This window comes from Eschrichtius robustus, chromosome 10, assembly GCF_028021215.1.
Source record: "Eschrichtius robustus isolate mEscRob2 chromosome 10, mEscRob2.pri, whole genome shotgun sequence".
Taxonomy (NCBI): Eukaryota; Metazoa; Chordata; class Mammalia; order Artiodactyla; family Eschrichtiidae; genus Eschrichtius; species Eschrichtius robustus.
The window spans coordinates 118,937,974-118,964,090 of record NC_090833.1 but is presented as its reverse complement, the minus strand read 5'-3'; the positions used below and the strand labels follow the sequence as shown (position 1 = coordinate 118,964,090).

At 42.7% G+C, this 26,117-nt stretch overlaps 1 protein-coding gene across 5 annotated transcripts in view; it reads right to left on the bottom strand.

Moving 5' to 3' along the window:
- The window catches only part of SPOCK3 (SPARC (osteonectin), cwcv and kazal like domains proteoglycan 3), a 445,863-nt gene that overhangs the window by 350,595 nt on the left and 69,151 nt on the right, over nt 1-26,117 (bottom strand). Inside the window, exon 2 of one of the 5 annotated variants that reach the window (XM_068552511.1) lies at nt 8,751-8,764. The exons of the other annotated variants lie outside the window; for them this stretch is intronic. Coding sequence (XP_068408612.1) covers nt 8,751-8,764 — 14 coding nt within the window. The remainder of the gene's footprint in view (nt 1-8,750; nt 8,765-26,117) is intronic. 5 annotated transcript variants of the gene reach the window in all.

Genomic DNA, 26,117 nt, shown 5'->3' with positions numbered 1-26,117 from the left:
AACACAAACTATAAAATATCTAGAAAGTAATGTTGGGGAAAACATAGATAACCTTGGGTATGGTGGTGCCCTTTTAGATACAGTAACAAAGGCAGAATCCATGAAAGAAATACGTGATAAGCTGAACTTCTTTAACAGGAAAAACTTCTGCTCAGTAAAAGGCAATGTTAAGAGAATGAGAAGATAAGCCACAGACTGGGATAAAATATTTGCAAAAGACACAGAGACATAATGGACTGTTACCCAAAACATACAAAGAATACTTAAAATTCAAAAATAAAGAACATAAGCAACCTGATTAAAAAATGTACCAAAGATCTTAACAAACATCTAAGAAGATACACAGATAGCAGATAAGCACATGAAAAGATGTTCCACATCAGCTGTCATCAGGGAAATGAAAAAAACAACAACGATGAGATACCACTACACACCTATGAGAATGGCCAAAATCCAGACACTGACATCATCAAATGCTGGTGAGGATGTGGAGCATGAGGAACTCTCCTCACTGCTGGTGGGGACGCAGGATGGCGGGGGTGCAGGATGGCAGGGGTGCAGGATGATGGTGGGGACGCAGGATGGCGGGGATGCAGGATGGTGGGGATGCAGGATGGTGGGGATGCAGGATGATGGTGGGAATGCAGGATGGCGGGGGTGCAGGATGGCGGGGGTGCAGGATGGCGGGGACGCAGGATGGCGGGGATGCAGGATGGCGGGGATGCAGGATGGTGGGGATGCAGGATGGTGCAGCCACTTTGGAAGACAGTTTGGTGGTTTCTTAGAAAGCTAAACATTCTCATCACACATCCAGCAATTGTGCTCCTTGGTATTTACTCTAAAGAGCTGAAAAGTTATGTCCAGATAAAAACCTACATGTGTAAGTTTATAGCAGCTTTATTCATAATTTCCGTAACTTGGAAGCAACCAACATGTCCTCCAGTAGTTGATGGATAAACTGATACGTCCATCGAGACAATGGAATATGACTCAGCACTAAAAAGAAATGAGCTATCAAGTTGTGAAAAGACATGAAAGAACCTTAAATGCATATGACTAAGTGAAAGAAGTCAGTTTGAAAAGGCTGCAGATTGTATGATTCCAACTATATGACCTTCTAGAAAAGGCAAAACTGTGGAGACAGGAAAAAGATCAGTGGTTGCCAGGGGTTTGGTGGGAGGAAAGCTGAACAGGCGGAGCACAGAGAATTTTAGGGCAGTGAAAATAATTTCTCTAATATTATAGTGATGGATACATATCATTATACATCTGCCCAAACCCATGAAACACCAAGAGTGAGCCCTAAGTAAACGATGGACTTTGGGTGATGATGTGTCACTGTAGGTCCATCAATTGTAACAAATGTACCATCTGGTGGGGATGTTGATGGTACCATCTGGTGGGGATGTTGATATTGATGTTGATGGTTGATACAGATGTATAAGGGAAGCCTCTGTATCTTCATCTCAATTCTGTTGTGTGCCTTAAATTTCTCTAAAAAATAAAGTCTTCTTAAAAAGAACATAATTTCCAATTGTAGTTCAATTCTGAAATATTTTCATAATTTAAATACCAACACCAGTCACTTTTTCCCACTGAAAGTTGAAATGAATGACTGGTCTTTATTCGAGCGTGTTTTTACATTTTTACATCACGGCCACGAGAACTGTCTCAGAGAACTCTCTGGAGCACCAGATGAGAGGACCATTCCAACCAGCCCACCTGCCCTGTTCCTGGGATAATTTCCAAAGAAGCTATAACAATACATTATTCTAGATAAAACCTGCTTAATTCTTTAAATACCAATTTTTCAAATCTGAGACTAGCTTCCAACCAGACACTACAGATGAAAACCTCAACTTTTCATCTTTTAACATTAATTCATCACATTTTAAGAGTCTGTAATATAAGTATCACAGATGAGCTCCACGAAGGCAGCTGCCGAAAGGCAAACTGTGCTGTAAATTTTTAAAATTACCCCGTTGCCAAGGTTGATTCCCAGATTTATAACAATGGATTATAAAAAAAAATATTGCCGCTATTTTTTAAAGTAACTTTTAAAACCTTTGGTGAAATAATCAAAAGGAAATGTACTAGCATCTTAAATAAGTATATATGCTTTATCACCCCTGAAAACTATTACCACATAGCATACCTGAATAAAATATGGTTTCGGCATACACACAAATCTTATGAATCCGCCCCCCCAGTCTGCTCCCTAAGGACGTGGAACAGGCAACTGCAAATAGGGCTCAGCATTCCAAAGAAGATTTTCCAGGGCTGTTCCAAGATCTCCAGCTGGTTTTTATACAGATTGATACAGGTTTCAGTGGTCTGTTAGCTAACTGATAAACTGAGGGCTACTGACTTGCTCTGACTTAGGGGTTCTGCCAACACGCCCACCTTTATTCCCAAGGGAAGAAGGGAACAACAGGCTGGGTTTTCGTGAACGAGACCCGGGATTCTGGCAGGAAACCCCAGGGCTGCAGGGTTGCGGTGGTGCGTCACAGGACTCGCCTGTCTCCACAGGAGGTGGAGGATGGAATCGGGACGGGCAATGTCCAAGGCTCTCCATCCCCTCCCATCACCCCGTGACAACGGTTCCATTACAGACCTGGTCGCGACCCCTCTATGTCAGGTGAAACACCGAGATGGAGAAATGAGGGTCGGGGGTATCTCTCAAGGCTGCTTTCGAAGGAAAAGAGAAATGCCATGCGGCATCATCGAGAGATGTCGTCGGAAATGAGCCCCACATCCCTGCTCCCTGGATTCTGTGCTCTTCGTAAAATAAAGCTCATGTATCAGATCTGTGAGTATAAATCAAGAAGAACTGCATCAGTGGCCTCTGCACCTGTCTTATACACGTTATCAGCACGCCCAAGGACACTGAGTAATGAGATTTTCTCCCCTATTTTCAGGCCAGTCCACTATCAAGTGACTTGCCTGCTTGATTATATCGATTTTGCATCTTCGCAGCAGGTAGAAAGAATCCATGTGAAAAGGTCAGCGTGTCAGGGGAGGAACCGCAAATCCCATATCCCATACGGCTGGTTGCAGGGGTGGAAACACTCCAGGTCGACACGCTTACACGCCCAAGCCAGCGGATGCCTCTCTACCCTCTTCGGTCCAGACCACGCACTCATCTACCGACTTATCCCTGTGATGTCGCTACTCGGTCTCACCTAAAAACTCTACAGACCTCGCTCTACAGAATAACCCAGCGTGTGTTTCTCAATCGTGTGTCTCCTAGCTGCACAATTCACACTAAGGTACACTTGCATTTGGGGAAACCTCATGAAATGTTCACTATTATCTTTCAGGTTTTACTCTTGGTCAAATACACGTTTGCATAAGTTACAAGTCCCAACTTTTGGGCAAAACCTTAACTACCCTACTCATCCACCCTCAGCACACCCTCTAATTACGCAGATTAGGATGAACACGTAGACCAGCCAGGGTGTGAGGAGGAGGCACACCCAGAGGGTTAACGGATAAAACCTTACCCAGGAGGCTCTGCAGAGAGGAGATGGTGGGATTCAGGGCACAGCTGAGGGTGGTCACGCAACAAGGTTCAAGCAGCAGCGGGAAACCCATCACCTCCTTAAACACATGGTGCACGATGGCGGCATAGAGCCAAAGGGAAGCCAGACCCCGGGAGGGCTCCACCCCCAGGACCTTGGCCGGAGGGTGACCAGGCGTCTGTCCATGAAAGGAGAGGGTAGGACGGCCTCTCAGCCGCAGGGCCGGGTCCCCTGGGGGTGCCCACCCCCTGCTCCAAACCCAGTTGGATGCCAGACCACAGAGTGTGGGAAATGCAGTTTGCAGGACATCCTGAGACCCAGAGCAAGGGAGAACCATGCAGAGAAGGACCATGACACAGCACGCTGAAAATAACCTGCGCAGAACGAAGGAAAGAGAAGAGACCGCTCTGAATTGTTTCCCAGAGACTAAAGAGTAATAGATGAACGTCCGTCCCCAGGAACGCTGGACCAGCCTACAGCTGCCCTCTAAAAGCAAACCAGGGAAGCCAGAGTCAAACAAGCCAACAAAGGACAAAAACCAACATTATCTGAAGGTACTGAAGACCCAGCCGTGGGCCAGGGAGGCAGGGTGCAGGTGCTGGGAGAGGGCTCACCTCCCACAGGCCGGCGTCTGTCTCTAAACCGACAGAGACGCTGGGAAGCGGAGCAAGAATCTGAACAGTTTCCCCCTGTTTCTTAAGGAAGTGACACCCAGGTGTCCAGGCTTCTAGGACCGCCAAGACTGAGGATCCAGGACCCTCAAGAGAAGGCAGAGAGGACACGGGAGCTGTGCACACACCTCCTCTGGGTCCCGGGTCCTCACCAGGCCACGTGGGGCAGGTGCAGAAGAGCCCACAGCACCGGGTGTGAAGAGGCGAGAATATGCAGTGGAACCTTCAGCAGTCACAGGGGCCTGGGGGATAAATGGCGGCAGATGGGGCCTGCCAGCGAGCAGGCGATCAACTCCCAAGACTTTCACTTGGGACCCCTGAAAATAGAGTACCCCTGGATCTACGGAGAAGCAGAAATACACCGAGTTCTGTAAGAACTGAAGCTCAGCCTCGATAACGCTCCCACTTGGTGGTAGGAAGGTGACGCGTTCCCCCTGCGTTCACGTCTCATCCAGAGCCTTTGCGGTCGGTCACACCAACACTCCAGCTGCAGAAAATAAACAGGCAGAGCAGGAGAGGTGACCAAGAGGAAAAACGGGCCCTAGAAGTAGACTCAGAGTTGATCCAGATGTTGGAATTATCAGACACAAGTGTTAAAATAATTATAATTAATATGCTCAGAAAAATAGTTGGCATTATGCTAAATTTCACCAGGGAACTAGAGTCTATAAAAAGAGCCAAGTGTAAACTCTTGACATAAAAAATACAGTAAATGAAATTACAAATTCAATAGGCTATATTAGACAAGAGGTTGGCAAACCTCAGCCTGTGGGCCACATCTGGCAGACTCTTGGTTTTGGTAATTAATTTTTATTGGAACAAAATCGTATCCATCTTGTTACCTTCTGGCTATGACTTTGTTGTGTTATAATGCCAAGTTTTCTAGTTGAGACCAAGGCTATAAAAGCATATGATATTTACTATCTGGCCTTTTACAGAAAAAGATCACTGATCCACGGATTAGGAAAAGAAGAATAGATGACTGCAATAAAGTTCAGGAGAAAATCTCCAGAATGAAGCACAAGAAGAATCTTTAAAAATGAAAAGAAATAAGGGAGCATAAAGATATAACAGGTGTCCAGACAATAAGGTCTAATTTATGCCACTGTAATGAAAAGAGAGAAGGTGATGCTGACATAATACTTGAATAATGGCTGAGGTTTTCTAAAAGTGGTGAAAATATCATGCTATAGATTCAAGAATCATCATGGACACCAAGCAGGGAAACACAAGCAAATATAAGATGAAGCAAACTCAAATCTAACGTATAGAAAACTCAAACATAAGATGAAGCAAACTCAAATCTAATGAGCAACTGAGGGGGGTACTGGGAGTTTAACCTTCTTTGGGTAACAACAAAACTGACAGTTTACTGTTATCCACTCAAATGACAAAAGCCAGAAGACAATAAAATAACCTCTCTAAATTCCAGAAAGAACATGACTGCCGAGAAGAATTCTATGCCCATATCCTTTGGTTTGAAGAATAAAAATAAGTATTTCCAACCAAACTAAAACTGAGTGAAATCATCAGCAGTAGACGCTCATTGGAAAGAATGACTAGAAGTGGTTCTTCAGGTGCAAGGATATGGCAGAGAAAAGTACTCAACTCAGTAAGGAATAGAGTAATGGGAAAAAAAAAACATGTGGATAAATAAATAAATAAATAAATAAATAAATAAATAAAACGTGGATAAGTCTAAATAAATCATAACTGTAAGAACAGTAACAGTCTCTCATGGAGAACAAGACACATGCAATTAAAACAGAGGTGAGACAGTCCATGATTCAGAAATCCCAGCCCTACAGATGTGCCGAGAGCTACACACGCACACATAGGCATGCGCGCACACACATCTACACACGCACACGTACATACACACACACACACACAAATACATCCAAAGACATGATAAGAAAATTCACTGCAATATTAATTTTAATTTCTAAAACTGGAAACCGTGTACGCATGTGCCACCCCGAAGCCAATTCCAATTACGGCTAAGAGATGCACAGGAGAGCAACGCCTATCGCTCCCACTTTAAAAGTGCGAAGAAGTCAGAGAACTCTGAGAGCACGTGTGTTGTTAAGTCCACCATGGCGCTAAGGATTGAAGGAAACCACCAGGCACGGACTTCCAGATCAGGGTCAATGCTTCCACGGCCACCTCGAGCCCGGGGCGCGGGTGGATACAAGAGCAAACCCGCCGTAAAGAAGAGTTGGCAGAAGACGTAACAATTCAAGTGCCGCTCGTGGGCCTGGGTTGGGCGTGGAATTCAGAGAAGCCCCATCACAGGGGCGTCCTCACCCCACCAGCCCTCCGCAGGGCCCTGGGCCGCCTCCTCACGGGCAGCTGGGGGGGCCGCACTGGGCTGGAAGCTGGGGCTCGGCTTAGGAGGCTGAGAGAACCGGGACCCTCAGGGGACGCCAGGAGCCCAGAGCCGCCCAAGGCCAGCGTCACGGCGGGAGGAGGGTGGGGCTTTGCTCCAGCAAACCCTCTCCACCAGCCACTGTGAGTTCTGCTGAGCGAGCATGTCGCGCACGTGATGTTTCTTTGCGTGTGTATGTGATTATAATTAATCCAAAATATAAACTGGCTCGATGCAGCTGCTAAAGGGATTCTAAAGCTTATATAACAGAATGAGACTCACACATCTTATTTAAAAGCTTTCTTATCAGAGGATCTCCATAGTCACCTATAAATCCAACATAATTATTTCCTTACTTTTCCTTTGGTTACTAGTCTGTTGGAGTTTCTCCTATCTCTCACGTTCACCCTCAATTAAATAAATTCAGTCCAATGACACCCTGAAACACCCCTATTACTCACTGTAAATACAAGGCTGTATAGGTTTAGGGTTGAAATGTTCCTGTGAATAGTTTGTAGGTTGAGAGACTGTCTCATTTATCCCGACTGTGTCTATGTTCTATGTTTGCTCAAGGAGCGTTTTCAACTGTAAAAGTCACGTCAATGTATCCTCCTGAGCACCAGCTGCCACCCCCGTGAAACCCTAAATAGACAAACTGCTCATATTTCATGTACTAGTTACTCCTGAAAAAGCTTCATCAAAGTGGCATTATGCCCTGTTTTACAAGTATGTTAAGTTCTTTTTCCACCAGAAAAAAAGAGCAACTTGGCCATCAAGTTGTTCAGGAAACAGAAATGCTGGTTTCTTAGGGCTGTTCTGTTACTTTCCTCTGAAATACTCAAATGTCACTAGCAAATCTAGGAGAAGGAATTTCATACAGTCCTGATCAGGCTTCCAGCATTTATGTCTCTTCTTTTCTATGACCTGCCCTGGTTCCCACTCTTCTTCCCTGTCCTTGGATGACTTCAGGCTCTGCCTGGTCACCCTGACGCCAACCCCTCCCTTGGATTCGCCCACAGCCTAATGGACAAGGTCACCGTGGCTCCGGAGCAGATGAGAGGGGCACAAGAGTGAATACACAAAAGCTAGTCCACTGCAGTTCTGTGCTCTGAACCAGAAGGAGGAAAAGCGACATTTCGTTTCAGCTACCGGAGCCTCAAACATGATCTGTAAGGGCAACCGTGGGGTTACACCAGCAAGACTCCCACTGGTTTGGGGAGGATTTGGCTGTGACACAGGAGGCAGGCAGAGCCGCACCATCCCTCTCAGTCCCTCACCATCCCTCACCCATAAAAGGCAGGATGCAGCCATCACCCACTGTACAAGACAAAACTCAGGTGCAAAGACACAGTGAGCCTTGAAAGAACTGCTGATAAGTTAAGTACAGGTTAGAACATATGTTTTGGATGGAACATTCCTGGGCCTTATCAAGGAAGTCTTCATTCTAATGAAGAATTTTCATTCCAATTTTCCTTAACAATTACTTTTACCCTCTGAAAATAAAAGATTACTGAAATTTGTTGGAAAGAGTAAGAAAGGAAATGCCTGTTGATATTCTACATTATGATTTAACCAAATAGCTGTCTCTCAAAGAATTTCCACTGACGTCATTGAAATCATCATGACAGATACTTAGATAATTATACAACAGAAATAAGAAACCAGCAGTGAAGGCCTGAGGCTGACATCAGTCACATTTGTTTGTTTGGTGCACGCTGTAAAGACAGTGAATTTGAAGTGTTGAGGCAGACTGTTACGTCTGTAATTTACCACCGTGCCTATTCCTCCCTATTGTCTTATACGTTCCATTACCTGGCTGAGTGAATCGTCACTACTGTGGACCAACCTTTTTCCTTCTTACCAACGCCCGAAAGTGTCGACAGAAACAAAAAACAAAAAGAAAAGAAAAATTCCTTACTGCTGAGAATCCCTACATAAGTCACATGATTTCCACTGAAGTATCCTGTTCTGTGAACAAAGTTGCACTTGAACTCCACGCATGGTGGGCTCTGGGTTTCTCTGAAGGAGAGCCCTAAACTGATGCATAGATATAGATGTCTTTGTACATTAAGATGCAGCTGTCAAAATCACACCATATTCAACAGGCACAAGAGTCTGTGACCAACCAGCGTGACTCTGGAGCCACCTCAGCCTGGATTCCTGCTCCAGGACCCTCCAGCCTCAAGTGACCTCAAATGTGTCACCTACCACCATGCCTCAATTTATGATAACAGTATTTATCCAGAGAGTTGTCCTGGGGATTAAATAAACTCATATTTGTAAAGCACACAGCACAGCGTCTGACATGTAGAAAATTACACAATTTTAACTATTCTAGTTATTATTAATACCTCTGTCCAAAGAGCATTCCTGGAAACAAGGAGAACCACACTCTGGCTGTCTTGTTATGTAACAACGACTTGACAAGCAACCCTGATGGCTAAAATAATTTTTGAAATCAAATAGTTCAATCACTCTGAATGTTTGTACTGTGTTGTATGTAGCAATTTCTGTTGGCATATCCATCCATTCAAGAAATAATGTAGATTTTTTGTGTGTGTCCTGGTGTTTAGGATTTGTGACTGAATTTAGTATTAACTGAACATTTTAATGGGTGTTACCCTCCAATGTAACAGAGAACATGATTTCAAACGCATAAGCGCATTCATTTTAACATGAGTGCATTAAAACATTTTAATATCAAAATGATTAACCCCACATGAGTGAAAGGGTTCATTTATATGATTTTAAAATTCAGCTCCCCCCCGCAAGAGTAAAGAATTATTATCCTCAATGTTACCATTTAAGTTAATTTCCACGTTGGGTAACATCTTAGTTAAATGAAGCTATTTCTCTAATAAACCTTGACTGTTTGAAAATACTAGAATGTCTCCCTGCACAGGATTCATGGACGCCCCCCATTCAGAGGGTACCAAACTGCAGGTCCAAAATCACACTACTGCATTGCATAGTTCAACAAAGTTAGATGCTTTAATTTAACTGAAGCTAATAATGAAAAAAATACCCATATCTAAATCTATATTTTTAAATAACATATAATTCACATAACTGTGTGAATACCCAAAGTGGCTTCTGGAATACTGACATTTAGTGCACAAGACTTTTTCAGGTTAAAGAAGGTCACTCTTTTCCTGTAAATGGCTTATACTTCTCCCATCAGATCACAGGATGGATAATAATACTACCTTCCTCATCAGACTTTCTCTTTCAGCCAGTTCTCACCCCGTCGGCTGCCCACTGTGCCTTCCCCAGAGTTTTGTGTAAGAGCCTTAGGTGAGAGATGCCAGAATCCACTGGTGCCTCGTAGAGATTTCTTCTCAGGTTTCAGGTAAGAAAAGTGAATCAAATGTAAGAAACATTAGTAAGAGATGAGGGAACACTGAAAGAGAGAGTGGAGGACACACTGTGTCTGACAGGATTCCTGGCCTTACGTAATTGCAGAGCAAGATTTTATACTATTTACTTCTAATCGTGGGTAAATCACTAGGCTTTGTGTTCGGCTACTAACCCTCCATTTTCACATCCTTAAAGAACAGAGACAGAGCCGTGACTGTGACTGTCCTCTGTTCCAAAGGAGCCATTTCATTTTGACTATGGAAGCCGCAAGGAAGACTTTTTTTTTTTTTTCTGGCCACACCACGTGGCTTGTGGGATCTTAGTTCCCAGACCAGGGATGGATCTCGGGCCCTCAGCAGTGAGAGCGCCAAGTCCTATCCACTGGACCGCCAGGGAGTTCCCCAAGAAAGATTTTTAATGGCAAAGCTGTTTCAGTTGCTCTGAAGTGTCTCACAAAGAAGTCATGCCCCATGAAATATTAATATAGGGAGCATATTAATCCATAATATCCCTAACAAAAATATTATGACTACTATGAACAAATAGTACAATATAATGTAAAATCGCTTCTACAAACACAAATAACTGCAAAATAATACAAAAAGAAACCTGCGAACTTAACCATGCAAAACTGTTATTCCAAGTCCCCTGTTAATAATTTTCACGAGTATATTTGTTTTGCTAGCAGATTCTAATAAAAAAATGTAAAGCGCCATGCGTTCACCTGTTCCTCCCTGTAGACTGGGGTAAAAGTTACTATTGCCTTCTTTAGGGGTAGAATACCTCAGTGAACATTACAAATGACAGTGCGGGATGAAGCACTGTCCTGGCGAGGTCACCACAGATTCAGACAGACGTGACCCACCACTGACATGACACGCACACACGTCAATCAACCCTCCATCTCTCACAGCTGGTGTCTGAAGGGTGCAGTAAACGCCATGAAGAGATATACGTGTGAGATTCACAATCTCCACACAACTCAATGAGACATGTCCTGGAGAACATTAAAATCATAGAATATGTTCTCAATATTTTCTCATCAGTCCTGCTAAAGAACAGTAATCAACTCATAAAACGTACTTAGTATTGCAGTGTCTTTTCCAAAATCTTTATCTTGTATTCAAGGCAATAGCAACATCAGCCTTAGGAAAATGGTAAATAGAACTAGACTCTGTTATCAAATGATTAAATAACAAACCATATATTGAGTTTTCAGAAGTAAGGGGACAGTAAAAAGAAAATAAGGTTAAAAAAAGTCATGTTCTCAAAACTAGTGTTGTAAAAGCAAACAGAAGGTAGAAGGGGCAGAGAGGGCGGTATACAGAAAGTTTGAAAACATTATGCCAGTTTTCAAGAAAAGGAGGAAGACAAAACACCAATGTAAAAGTTAAACAGCATTTAAAGTGGTAAATTACACTGCAGTATTATGATGGGAAGACCGCCTATTATGAATGCTTTTATACAGGAATGACACACGAGCTCACAGGCTAATGCGTAACAACAAAGGTAATGTAACTCATCATATCTATGCATCTCTGAAAGTCCAGCAGCGACTCTTAAAGGGCGTCCTGCTTTCAGACTCACTGTCGCCACTGTCTAGGGAAGACTGCGTGCCTCCTCCCCGGTAGGGCACAGGCGGGGCTGCTCCTCTCCGAGGAAGGTGTCAAGGGCTGAAGGTGAAGCACACTGATCTGCAGCAAAGCACACCGTCTACACTCCAGGCTGGATTTAGTCACTATTCAAAACCGCCGACCCCGTGCCTGAGTCAGAAAGCGCTCTGCTTCCAGGCCGGGCCCTGCACTGTCCCCAGGCCCCCTCACTCCAAGTGACAGCCTGGAGAACCCCCGCCCACGTTACCACGCCTCCCGCCATGCCCCGAGCTGGAGCCCACGTCCCCTATTACATCTCCTTCCCCGGCCGAGAGGACACACGCTCCCTGCCATTCCTCCTGCCTTTCTGTCCTCCTCTCCTCCTGACCGTTCGATGCTGCAAAGACCCCCCCCCGCCTCAAGACGAGTCCTGGGACCTCCTTTCCTTCCCACCTCTCACTCCCCAGGGACCTCCTAGGGCTTGGGATGAAAATCCAGCCTGTGTTTGCCCATCTCAGGGTCTCTCCACGTGCGCCTACCTCACTCGCCTCTCAGGCTGGCTCCTTGGAGGCCCCCAAAACAGTGAGTCCCAAGCCCCTGCATCCCCCCAGGGTGGGCTGCGCTCCAGTGAGACCGCAGGTCACGGAACGGCAGCCCTGTTCCTCTCACCGCTGTCACCACGACCACGGGGACATCGTGATGTCACCACGACCAATAACAATATAAGATATTTTTTAATGACTGGATTATACAACACTGTATTGTAAGCATATCGCTAGGAAAGATTAGACCCCAGGGTGCTTTAAGATAATAAAATACAATCTCTATTTAAAAGATGTTTTAACTCAAGGCGGAACTACTTCTAAGGAGCAGGTTACAGGTGTCATTCACACCTGCATTCATCAAGCAAGTCCAGGGATGCCATGCACAGCCCAAGGCGCTGGGACTGAGGGTGAATGGAAACCAACAAACCCCAAGTGGAGCATTTCCTGTAAATTCACGCTGTTTGACTAACTAAGGCTCAGGTCATCTTGCAAATGTTAGTCTGTCTGCCACACACACACACAGACTCGCTCAGGATCTCAGGGTGGGTGACAGTCATTGATCTTCACTGTTTGTGGCTTAAGTTTTGCTTTTCTCCCCAGCACGCTGAAAATCAAGTTATTAAAAATAAATAAAAACAAATACAGACTTCGAAAACGACCTTATGGTTACCAAAGGGGAAAGGTGGTGGGGAGAAGGGATAAATTAGGACTTTGGGATTGACATGTACATACTACAATATATAGAATAAATAATCAACAAGGACCTACTGTAGAGCACAGGGAACTCTACTCTATATTCTGTAATAACCTATATGGGAAAAGAATCTGAAAAAGAATAGATACCTGTATATGCATAACTGAATCAATTTTCTGTACACCTGAAACTAACACATGATAAATCAATTATACTCCAATATACGATAAAAATTAAATTAAAAAAATAATAAACCAAGCCAAAGACAAAAACATGTGCTCAACTGTGGCATAAAAACCAGGAGGCTTTCAAGATGGCTGCTCCAGGGGCCCCTCCCCCCTGACTGACCACGGAGGCCCGTCCTGCCCTAAACACACCACATGACTGTCCTCAGTGGAAAGCAATTTAGACAGGATTCAAGCCTGGGTCAAAAATAAAAGATACAGTCAAAACAAATGAGAAGAAACATAACAAAAAAAGACCATAAAGTACTATTCATCTCAAACCTAAGAAAACTCTTCTGCGTATTTGTATTCCTAATATATTTAGGACATCTGTATGTGTATGCTTGTCTCCTTGAAAATTTAATGAAACCCAGGTCTTAACATTAAGTTTTACTTTCCCACCTAGCATCTCTCCAAGAAAATGTGTAAAAAATGAGGAATATAAATAATGACACCAATAGTGAACTCATGCCCTCTATCAAACATCCTTTTAAAGACTCATCATATTGTGAATCTATTTAAAAGTTTTATATTTGGTATCCAGGATAACAATGTCATATCGGACCTATTCCTTTTCCTACAAACTATTTTATTTTTTTAACATCTTTATTGGAGTATAATAGCTTTACAGTGGTGTGTTAGTTTCTGCTATATAACAAAGTGAATCAGCTATACGTATACATACATCCCCATATCTCCTCCCTCTTGCGTCTCCCTCCCACCCTCCCTATCCCACCCCTCTAGGTGGTCACAAAGCAGCAAGCTGATCTCCCTGGGCTACACAGCAAATGTCCTGTTTTAAGCCTTCATTTCCACTAGCATTCAAAATAGAGTAAATATCTGTAAATTTTTAAAAATGTGAAATGTTCAGTTTCAAAATGTGATGCACACTGAAGGAAAAAATAATTCCTGTTCTTACCATCTTTTTCCCTAGAAAGAGCACACATCACAAAGAATAGCTTGAGATTTTCCTCAGTGGAAGATAATATTCAATCAGCTTCAAATACGAGTAGTTTCAATCTCCCTCATCCCTCTGCAGCCCCACTGGAGAGGGGTCACATGTCTTAGCCACTTAGGAACATTCTACCAAGTACTACATGAGTCGTATCGTTGAGAATGTCCTGGAAATTCACAGCAATTCAAGGCCAGGTGCATAGGCAGTATTTCACAATTTTTTTTCAATCTAGACACATTGATGTATTTATTATCCTACATAAAATACGTGTGTGTGTGTGTGTGTGTGTGTGTGTGTACAACATTGAGTTAGGCTGTTTTAGTCCACCTGAGACTACAACAAATTTTAAAGATTTACTGTTAAATAAATACCTGTCAAGGGAATGAGTGCGTGGAGGAAATCCATCCGTACAATGCCACTCCCCCTTCCTCCTACCTCTGACTTGATCAATCAGTAAGCCAAAAAGAGCGACTGTATTCTTTCGATGTCCCATTAGGAATGAACAACTTTTGAAAATGTAAATTTAAAAAAAATCCTTCCGAAGCGGCAAAGCAGAGGAGCAAGGAAAGGACCTTTCACCAGTGGCCGAACCTGCTTAGGGCCAGTATTTTCCCTCTACGGCGGTGGTTCTCAAGTGTAGACGGCAGGACCACGGGCCGTCACCCGGGATATTATCAGAAAACACACCTTTAGCTCCACCATCAACCGGGAGGCTGAGAACCCCCCTGTAGGGCCCAGGAGTTACCAAAGCCCCATGGGGTTTTCACGTTAGGAAAGTTCCAGAACGACTGTTCCGTGACCATCTGTGAACAGAAGGGTGTGTGTGGTGTGTGTGTTCTCACACACAGACCTGTACTGTCGCCAGCACTCAGAGAGGACATACTCATTTGCTACGTGGTTTCCAAACTCCCTTCTAATAATGGAAATACTTCTGTAAATCTCAGGATATAAAAATACCAAGTAAAGGGAGGCGATGAGTACTGGGCTGAACCGTCTCCACAGTGGGCACGACTGGGCTGGCAAGTGGCCTGGCAGGGCACCGGCATCGGTCACCTCCACCTCGGCACGCGGCGGAGCATTTCTCACAGGAGCCCATTGTCGGCAGAGTATAAATCATATTTGTGTGTGTTCGCATCTTGCAGTAGGTCTACTTCTCAGAGTGAGAAAGGTCCCATGGTCCTGTATCCCAGCCTCAAACCTCTTCCCAAGGAGCCTGTATTTGGGGACATTTGTACGGATGCAGTGAGAGGTACCAATTCCTTCCATCCTCGAATAATTTAGAGGCAGCTGACTTTTCATATTTCCTCCTTATTCCATAGTCCCATTTCAATGTGAGTACCTGTCAAGTGATGAGAATACTCCACTCCTTCCTACAAAGTTTTTTGACTCTTTTTCTAATTTTTGAGACGAAATGCATAAAACTTTAGTACTTTCCTGACTTTATCCAATGATATATTTGCCCAAATACTGGTAAAAGCTACACATGAAGTTGATATGGATTCAACTCTGCTGTTGTGTGATACTTGCTCATCAGAAGCTCAGCTACACAGCAATGTTAATAAATGGAAATTTTAACACATTGAACTTACAAAGTTTGAATTGTATAACTTTCTATTATAAATTTTCTAATTCTCTATATAAATTTTATAGTGATAGCTTCATGATTTTAAAAAAACTGTGCACACATCAGGCTATATTCAATTAACCAGTCTATGTTAATATTAGTAATATTTTAAAGATAAAACAAACATTATATGTAAATGATTACAATATGTTGGTTGTATTAAACGTTGCACTATCATCTAAAAATACTCAGTATGCCGAGGACATAATCTATAGACCATAAACAGACCCTGGAAAAATGAGACACAACACAAAGTTAACTATGACTCTAGCGCTCTCCTTGCTGTAAGATTATGAAAGCTTTTCAAGTTTTTCTTAAAGACTTTTCTGTGAACCTTGTATTATAATCATACATACGTCTATAAAGACATAAAATAAATGTGCCAACAAAAGCACTCAAGTAAGGCGGTCAACAGAGAAAGTATATTTCAATCATGTTTCCTAACATTACTTTAATCACCAGTACTGGTTATTTGCAGTAACAGATATCTATCAATGAACACATCTTCAGATAGTTTCTACAATTCGTACCGTAGAGTTATTTTTGCTGAATCTCTGTGCTTCTGGCATATGCAGAATTACTAGAGGCAATCTGAACAGCAAAAAAGCTGAGAAATGGTTCATTTGTGATTTCTTAAAAATTCCAAACATGAAAGTTTACTCATCTTGATAAAATTTTCAAGTGCTGCACAGTGGCAGGTGTTCTGGAACAGCGTTTAGGAAAACTGGGTCCCTCCCACTGGAATGTGGGTTTCCCGAGAGCAGAAAAGCCCACGTTACATTCAGGCAGGTTTCAAGGTTTCTGAGGCTGAGAAGGGGTGCACAGGGGACGTGCTCCGAACCGTATGACCGTGAACAAATGACCCTGAAAGTCCTCTGTTGCCTGGCATCTTAACCCTCTCACCCATAAATCAACACCTGCGATTCTGGCCCAATCCAGCATCATAATCCCAAAATCCCAGGCAGACTGGATCAGTATTTGTTAGGGTTAGTACTGAACTGTCCAGGAACCAGCCCCTCACCTCCTTTTCCCTGCTGGGTAGGGGGCTTCTCGGAGGCTGACCTAGATGGGCCAGAGGAAACCTGCATCTCCTCTAAAACATCTAGAGGGAAATAAGTAAATAAATATGCTTAGTGAAAACAGAAATCTTGTCGAGGAGATGTGGCACATATATACAATGGAATATTCCTCAGCCATAAAAAAAAAATTGAGTTATTTGTAGTGAGGTGGATGGACCTAGAGTCTGTCATTCGGGGTGAAGTAAGTCAGAAAGAGAAAAACAAATACCGTATGCTAACACATACATATGGAATCTAAAAAAAAAAAAAAAGGTTCTGAAGAACCTAGGGGCAGGACAGGAATAAAGACGCAGACGTAGAGAATGGACTTGAGGACACGGGGAGGGGGAAGGGTAAGCTGGGACGAAGTGAGAGAGTGGCATGGACATATATACACTACCAAATGTAAAACAGATAGCTAGTGGGAAGCAGCCGCATAGCACAGAGAGATCAGCTCGGTGCTTTGTGACCACCTAGAGGGGTGGGATAGGCAGGGTGGGAGGGAGACGCAAGAGGGAGGAGATATGGGGATATATGTATACGTATAGCTGATTCACTTTGTTATACAGCAGAAACTAACACACCATTGTAAAGCAATTATACTCCAATAAAGATGTTAAAAAAAACCAACAACCCAGAACTCATGGATACTATGCTCATTTCTATCCGAGCGTTTCTCATCCCCAGCCTCAAGTGAAGAAAAGGACCTGAATTAACGAAATAGGATACAAAATAGATTTGATTATGTTAATCTTAGCTTTGCATCTTTTTAAAACTTTAAAATGAAGGAGGATAAAATACATTTTTAAACCCATTATTTTCATTGAAATATTGAAAATTTCTTATTACTTTTACTGATTCAATTTTTAGATGTTATGTGATTTTTGTGCATATGCTATTTAAACTCTGAAATGGAATTTTAATTTGGCTATCTTAGTTACCAACATTATAATCAACACCACAGACTGAGGTCATTCATAGATCATTAACTCTTTCATAAAGGGCTCCAATTTTTTTGCTTATTTGTCTTTTGATTACATGGCTAATCAAAATGGCTAAGCTATGGCCCTTATAACAGACAAAATACAGAAACAGATAGGGGATCAAAATTTTAAAATACTTAAAACACAAAAATATCTACTAAAATATTTTGATTTAAGTGTGTTCAGTCTTTCATACTAGCGTACATAAAATATGCATGAATTCTGATACAAACAAGTTTTAATACTTATTTGTGTCCAAACGTATGCATCTGTTCTGATGGGACTCTTCTACTGGTTTTAAGCTAAGGTGATAATTCTCTATTAAGAGATCCAAAAATAAGATACACATTTTTTTTTTACTAAGATATTCACGATATCACACTTTAATATTTAACATTTTAAATAATCTGAAATCTATTTTAATGTTAGTTTTGGTACTAAAAGTATTCTAAGTTTATCTTTCAATAAGTAACCAAGTTCCCCAGCACTGTTTCACAGAGAAGTCACTTCCTCAGGTGATTTGTAGATAAGGAGAGGGCAAGCTCCCTGCAGGCCACCCGTTTCCCCCCCACCGGGTGTGTGCGCGGTCCCTGGGAATCAGACAGGACAAAGAGGGAAGGAGGGGACAAAGTGGTAGTAAGGCTACCCTGGAAGCAGGCAAGCATTAACCGAGACCATTTCTACATTTCCAGAAATTTTTCCTTTAATGTTGAGCCCTAATTACTCAATTTCTGTGACTGAACGAGATTCTTTAACATTCTTATGACTTCAGTAATTGTTTACCCCTAGAGTAAAATTTCACTGAAGATTTGTCTTTGAGAGAGACGCACGCAGAGACTTTGGGAGGACACAGAAAAGCAGCGGTTCGACTCAGATCTTCACTCCAGTCTCCGTGCTTTACAGCGTTACTGCGGCGGAAGGAAGGAAGAACTGCTCACATTACCATAACCTCGGATTACTGTTCACTTTCCCACCTACTGCAGGAGTCCAGTACGCAGTACAGCATTCGTACCCGGTCAATAAAAATACAAACAGGATCCTATCATGAAAGCACAAGATGGGAGAAAGAAGGGGAAAGAGGGTTGCTTCTTGCTGCATCCCCACCAGTAACAAAGAGCTACCTTTGCACTGGGAAGACATTCCTGGAAATGTTATTACTTTTCCAAAAAAGAAACCAACAAACGCAAAAATGGAGAAGAGGAAACATACTAGGAGGAACTTCTTAGCCCAGATACTTTCTCTTCTAGACACTTCCAGGGGTCAGTCATTCGAAGAGAAACAAAAGAATCACAGGACTGAAGAAAATTAATGCAGGTCTATGATCTCTAATTAATATGACAATTGAATTATTTCATTAAATTTTTAACAACAACAAAAATGTTAGACACTGCAGTAGGAAAAAAGGGGTGGTGTGACATTTCACCTGATAGGATCAATTTTTAAAAGACCTTACTACTAACTTACTTTTCTGTAATTCAAAGGGGTTCTAGCAGAAGTCCTTAAGGTCTAAATCAATCCATGCTTCCTTTGTGAGCTCAGATCATAGTTCCACTGATCCAATGATCCATTCTGAACCATAGGTTAAAGCAGATAAAGAGCTGAGTGTATATATCTAAAGATATTGCATTAAGCAGTTTTTCTGAAGATACAAAATAGTTTATTTGTCCATCACTGAATGTCATTCACTCAACTGATACATATGTGTAAGTGAACTACACTGGAAGAAGAAAGAAATGAAAATGATATATTTAAGGGATTTGCTGGTGGTCCAGTGGTTAAGACTCCATGCTTCCAATGCACGGGGCACTGTTCGATCCCTGGTTGGGGAACTAAGATCCCACACGCCACGTGGCATGGCCAAAAATATAAAATAAAATAAAATGATGAAGCTTTTATTTAAAACAGAGATACATTTAAAAATGTGTTTCTAAATGTGGCTTGAATTTCTGTGAGAACCTGAATAATTCTGGTGGAAAGCACAGAAAGTCATTCCAGAAAAACTATGGATTTGAAATTATTGCCACTCTGCAGGTTACATTCACTGTGAAATAGAGACCTCTGAGCCAGCAAAGTAGATAGAGAAATAGGTAATCATCCATTTCTTGATATATTTCTTCTTTTTTAAGATTTATTTTTTATTTTTTAATTTTTATTTCTTTTTGGCTGCATCGGGTCTTAGTTGCAGCACCCGGGATCTTTGTTGAGGCATGAGGATCTTTCATTGCGGCACGCGGGATCTTTGTTGAGGCATGAGGATCTTTCGTTGCGGCATGCGGGCTTCTCTCTAGTTGTGGCGTGAGGGTTTTCTCTTCTCTAGTTGTGGTGCGCAGGCTTCAGGGCGCATGGGCTCTGTAGTTTGCGGCACGCAGGCTCTCTAGTTGAGGCGAGAGAGCTCAGTAGCTGTGGCGCACGGGCTTAGTTGCCCCGCGCCACGTGCGATCTTAGCTCCCCGACCAGGGATCGAATCCGCTTCCCCCGCACTGGAAGGCAGATTCTTTACCACTGGACCGCCAGGGAAGTCCCCTTGATATATTTCTAATGTATAAAATTGCTTTTATTTCTCTTTTTATGAGAAATTGGACAATATGGTCTTAAGGATTTTCAAAATTAAATGATCACATTAAAGGTTTTCTTAACACCATCAGCAATGACTCATATTTTCACAAGCATATTATTTGTGGAACTTTATGTAATTCCATAAAATTTCATTGTACAAAATCATTTCAATTCAGCGTTAGAAACACAATTCAAAGAGTATCTCTATTATTGCTTTCATCTTCATATTTCAGATAATTATTCTAAGTTAGTCATGATAATTACATTGCCCTAGCCAATTTTTATTTTAGGAAAGACCAGGTGACCCAGCTGTGGCCAGGTGGCCCGTTCTGAGTGAGGGTTTCCTGGGACAGTTTTCTTCTTCTCACCGAGAGAGACAGAGAAGGCATCCCCAGCCCTGCTCCTCTGGGCGTTGTCACGGGATACCTGGACCTGCCTGCGATCATGCTGCCTACAGCCTGTGGTCAGAGCCGGAGAAGAGCCGGAGACAGAGGCAGGAAGGGTGTGGGCACCAGTCACAGCATGCACAGCTGAGTTAGCCCGACGAAGCCATCTCGTACCTTTGATTTCTTCATGTGAGATGATGAACCACTTTACTTTTGAATCTGAACTTGGTTTTCAGTTGCTTGAGGCACAAAGCACCCTATAATACTGCATAGGTATATATGCTCCAACAAATCCACTCAAGACAGTAAATTTTCTGAAACATACTGTTGGTGACGGGTGTAAATATTTTGGAAGATTAACTTTACTAGATTAACTTTACACATTTATCTTAATACTTAGAGTTTATACCTAATCAGTCTTATCACGCTCGTAGCCTGGCTGCACTTAAAACAATTGGTAGCAAAGAACTTATGATTACTCTTCAAATAGGTCCTTTTGACCCAATCATATACAGTGATGGTGGGTGACTGACAGAGAGCTGGGTAACACCCTCAATATACTGGTAATACACTGCTGCAATTTTCTACACTAAACAATGATGTAAAATTGAGAAATATTAAGTAACCACGTTCACTATGTAGGTTGGTTTTACTTATCTGTACTCACCTCCTCTACTTTACATCAGTAAGTAAAAAATTATATTTGTCTCCATTTCTATTCAGAATGGAAATCACTTTGCTTTCTTCTACCACGGCAACTACAGAATCCAAATGTTTAGGGCTCGCTACATCCCAAGAGCTGATGCGACTCTCTCCTTCCAGTTGGATGACGCGGAGGAGAAGAGCAGAGGGTCAGGGACCAGACGTTTGGGTCTGAGTCCGAGCGCCGTCACAGACCAGCTCTGGGAAGCGGGCAAGTCAGCTGAACTCCGTGTTTCAGCTTTCTCTTTGCAAAACGGGCTATTAACCGCATTTCTCTCTAATAGGTGTTCTGAGGTGAAGTGCACTGGATCCACTGCACGGACCCATGAGCATGAGCTGCTTTTGTTTTCATTATTATTATTATTATTACCTAAGTCAATCCATACCTTTCATGTTTATGTTTCTCTTTTTTTTTCTTTTTTTAATTTAATTTTTATTTTATATTGCGGCATAGTTGATTCCTTTTTATCTTTTTAAACCTCACGACTCCACATCTTAGGATCCCAAGGAGTTTAAGTCTGAAAATTCTTTTTAGCTCTGTGCTAAGATACAGATACACGTTATCAAGGTATATGTGTAAACTTTTGCTCCCCAAACCCCACAGACACTACAGAAAATAGATTGTTTTCAAGTCCCAACGCTGGGAAAACCAGCAGAGGAAACCTGGTGACCAGATCGTGGGAGCTGGGAAGCAGACAGGTGGAGGGCTTGTCTGAAGTCACTGGTGGGAAAACTAAGGGCCAGACTGACTGAGACTGAATCCTCCTGCAGCTCAGTATAAAGGGGGTTGTGAAAATTCAGAGGACTGAGTTAAATCTGTTTGAGAACAGACCTCTAGAGCACGGCCAACCCCCCCAACTCTGGCTGAGAGGACCACCCAGAAGGTCTGCCTGGGGAGTGGGAGGTGTGGGTTCCAGGGGAGAGCCGGTGCCCTAACAAAACCAGAGGCAAGGACTCAGCCCTGAAGCTGGAGGCCCCCGGTCCTCTCTGCCGGTGAGGGCCCCGAACCTCCAGCAACAAGACCCTCGCCCTCCAGGAAGGACTCTGGGCACTGCCATCACATCAGGAAGGAAGATCTACAGATGCAGGCACTGAGTGACCTCCGCATCCCCAGTGCCTCATCCACTCAAGCCGCAGAAACACTCAAAGGAAACAAGCCAAGATTGTGTCACTTAAGCAAGGGGCCTGAGATCCCCCTTTGCTTTTTCAGTTTTTATTCCTCTGTGGGATGGAGGTGGGGACTTCAGAACGCAAAAACTGTGCTGGTGAAAGAAAGTTGTAGGGACTTCCCTGGCAGTCCAGTGGTTAAGACTTCCAATGCAGGGGGTGCAGGTTCTATCCATGGTCGGGGAGCTAAGATCCCACATGCCTCGTGACAAAAAAACCAAAACATAAAACAGAAGCAATATTGTAACAAATTCAATAAGACTTTAAAAACTGGTCCACATCAAAAAAAAATCTTAAAAAAAAAAAGTTTTAAAACCACCTACCACCTTCACACCAGTCAGAATGGCCGTCACCAAAACGTCTGCAAATGACAAATGCTGGAGACGGTGTGGAGAAAAGAGAACCCTCCTACACTGTTGGTGGGAATGTAAATTGGTGCAGCCACTATGTACGGAGGTTCCTCAAAAAAAAGAAAACGAAAAATAGGGAATTCCTGGGTGGTCCAGTGGTTAGGACTTGGCGCTTTCACTGCCATGGGCCTGGGTGCAATCCCTGGTCGGGAACTAAGCTTCCACAAGCAGCGCAGCGTGGCCATAAGAACCAAAACAAAACAAAAAAAAAGAGAGAGAAAAAAAACTAAAAACAGAGTTGCCACAGAATTCAGCATCTCCACTCCTGGGCACATATCTGGACAAAAGTCTAATTCAAAGAGACACATGCGCCCCACTGTTCACAGCAGCTCTATTCACAATAGCCAAGAGATGGAAGCAACCTAAGTGCCCATCGACAGAGGAGTGGATCAAGAAGATGTGGTACATATGTACAATGGAATATTACTCAGCCATAAAAAGGATGAAATAACGCTATTTGCAGCAACATGGAGGGACCTGGAGAGTATTACACTTAGTGAAATAAGTCTGACAGAGAAAGACAAATACTGCACGATATCACTTATATGTGGAATCTAAAAAATAAGACAAACTAGTGAATGTAACAAAGAAGAAAAAGAATCATAGATATAGAGAATTAGTGGTTACCAGTGGGGAGAGGGAAGGGGGGATGGGCAACAGAGGGGGAGGGGACTAAGAGGTACAAACTACTGACACTATGTATAAAATAAATAAGCTACAAGGATATCTTGTACAACACAGAGAATATAGCAAATACTTTATAGTAACGTTAAATGGAGCACAGCCTTTAAAAATTGTGAATCACTATGCTATACACCTGAAACTTATATAATATTGTACATCAACTACACTTGAACTTTAAAAAAAGAAAGAAAATGAAGCTTAAAAAAAGGTAAAGGGCTCAAAGCAATAGAGTGAAGTCCGCAGCCTAAGGGTGCCTAGACTTTTGCTCACAGAGCTTTCCCATTTTCACAGTCTCAGTCTTGATGTCATAGAGGGAAAAAGAGGAAAATAAGGGAGGAAACTACAGAGTGAACTCTCCTCAAGACGGTCTCCTCTGACTGTGAAGATACGATCACATCCAGCCCCAGTCTCATTCCAGGACCTTCCACAGCTAATGACCTCAATTAAAATTGCTAGCAGAACGGCTTGCAGAGCAGAAATGGAGAGGAGCCCTATTAACAACTCTCTTTTCAGAGAAAACACAGTAATTGGTTTCTGAAACCCTCACTGAGAATTTAAAAGATAACACATAATGGAGCTCCAGGTATAATAAAGAGGAACAATACAATTGAAAGAAAGTGAGATCAGGTATTTTGAGATACGAACATAAATATCCTGAATCATTGTAAACACAGCACAGTGTACCCTAGAGCAGCCATTAGCTACGGCGCATCCAAAAATAATTCCACAACTTAAGAGACCGACCTTAAGTAGGCCGTTAATAGAAATGTTCCAGAAAACTGTTTTGGGACAATTGCTAGATAAATATAAATTTCCACGCATCTAGGTCAGGTTACCCATAAACAGAGAGTACCAAATGATAAAGGATAGTAACATTAGTAACATCAGAGGAGATTGTGGCCCACGCTATATGCAACATTTATAACACCCATGGCGTAGCTTCTCAAGGTACTGGGTACGGAGAATAGAACTGATCGAGGCTGTTGAAGAGAACGGTTAAGGCTCATTTCCCTGACAGTTCAATAACAGGCATCTCACACATCTGTGATAAAAGCATCACTTGGGCACTTTAAAATCATCAGAACGTGGACTAAACTGAAATTCAAACTCCTTTAATAATCACTGTACACTTAGATTCAAGGAGAAGAGAAGTATGAGCAGCTGTTGATAGCTAAGAGCAGAATTTCCTAATTTGAGAGAATTAACCCTGTTTTTAAAATGTAGGGAAGTTTCAACCTAACAATTAAATAAAGCATCACACGCTTACAAAATAGCACAGCAATCTATTCGAATATCTACCTTAGTATACTGACCAGGATATTAGGGTATCTTTTATTTTACTATTGATACATTGACCAGGGTATGGTTTTCAAAATGCTTTCCGAGTATATTGAGAGAACGATGGAATCTTCTGGAAGGTTTCTTCTTTATCACTTCCCTGGCATAAACTGAAGTGAGCTCATCTACCTGGATATCTTGACAATTATCCAAAGCAAAAGAAATCCAGTAATATCACCCATGTACTGACTAACAGCATGTCAGGCACTATTCTGAGCTGCTTGCATCTGTTTAATTTCGCTCTCACCATGAGAGGGATATCACTGCTCCCGGTTCTACAGAGGATAGGCTGGGTGACTTCCCCGAGGCAGTGACTCACATGCCATCGGCACACGGCCAGGCTCAGACTGCAGGACCTCTAAGCCCGGGCTCTGCCCACCCACCACTGCATACCTGGCAGCACCCCAAGAACACGGGATCCGTGGGGTGTCCACGTGATGGGAACCAAAGCATCCGTGGACGCCAGTCTGAGACACTGCTGCTTCGGAAGGTGTTAGACCATGTAAATCCGAGGGGACAGCCCTACAGCCTCTGCTGTCCCTACGTAACTACTGGAAACCAGGCTCAAATTAATTACAATAAAACAAAATATTAACTTCAGCCATACTGGCCACTTTTCCACGGCTCAATAACCACGCACGGTATCTGGTGGCTACCATACTGGACGGTGCAGATGTGAAATATTTTCATCATCTCAGAAAGTTCCGCTGGACGCCACTGTTGACTATTACGTTAAAAATCTTAAGAGTTAGGAGGTACAGCATGATCTAAACTTTAGCAATATTTTCCCTAAAAAGTCTATAACACAGGTAGTACCACATTAGCATTCTAATGATTCTTAGTATCAAAGCACAAACAGGAACTTTGTTTCTAAGTCATCAACTTATAAATACAATTTACATGTTGGAGCTGCGGTGGGGAGGGAGGATGAGAGCCATTCGGCTGGTTTTCAGGGGAAACTAGAACCCCCTTCACAACTGTCTCCGGTTTCTCTCCACGCCTGTTCCCTTCCCTTTTTCCGCCCCAATTCCCTGACGCCGGTCATATTCTCTAAGAATCACATATACTAGTCTATCGAATCTTGGGTTTTCTTTTATAGTGTGACAACTGTTATTTCCATATAATATGTTTTCTTTATAATCCTACATGTTTTATGATATACATTTGAATACATCACTCCGAGAAGAGGTCCACAGACTTCACCACAGTGATCCCTGTGACACAGAGATGTTTCTGAACAACTGCATCTAGTGAGAGCCGAAGGTTACATCCTCTCTGGCTT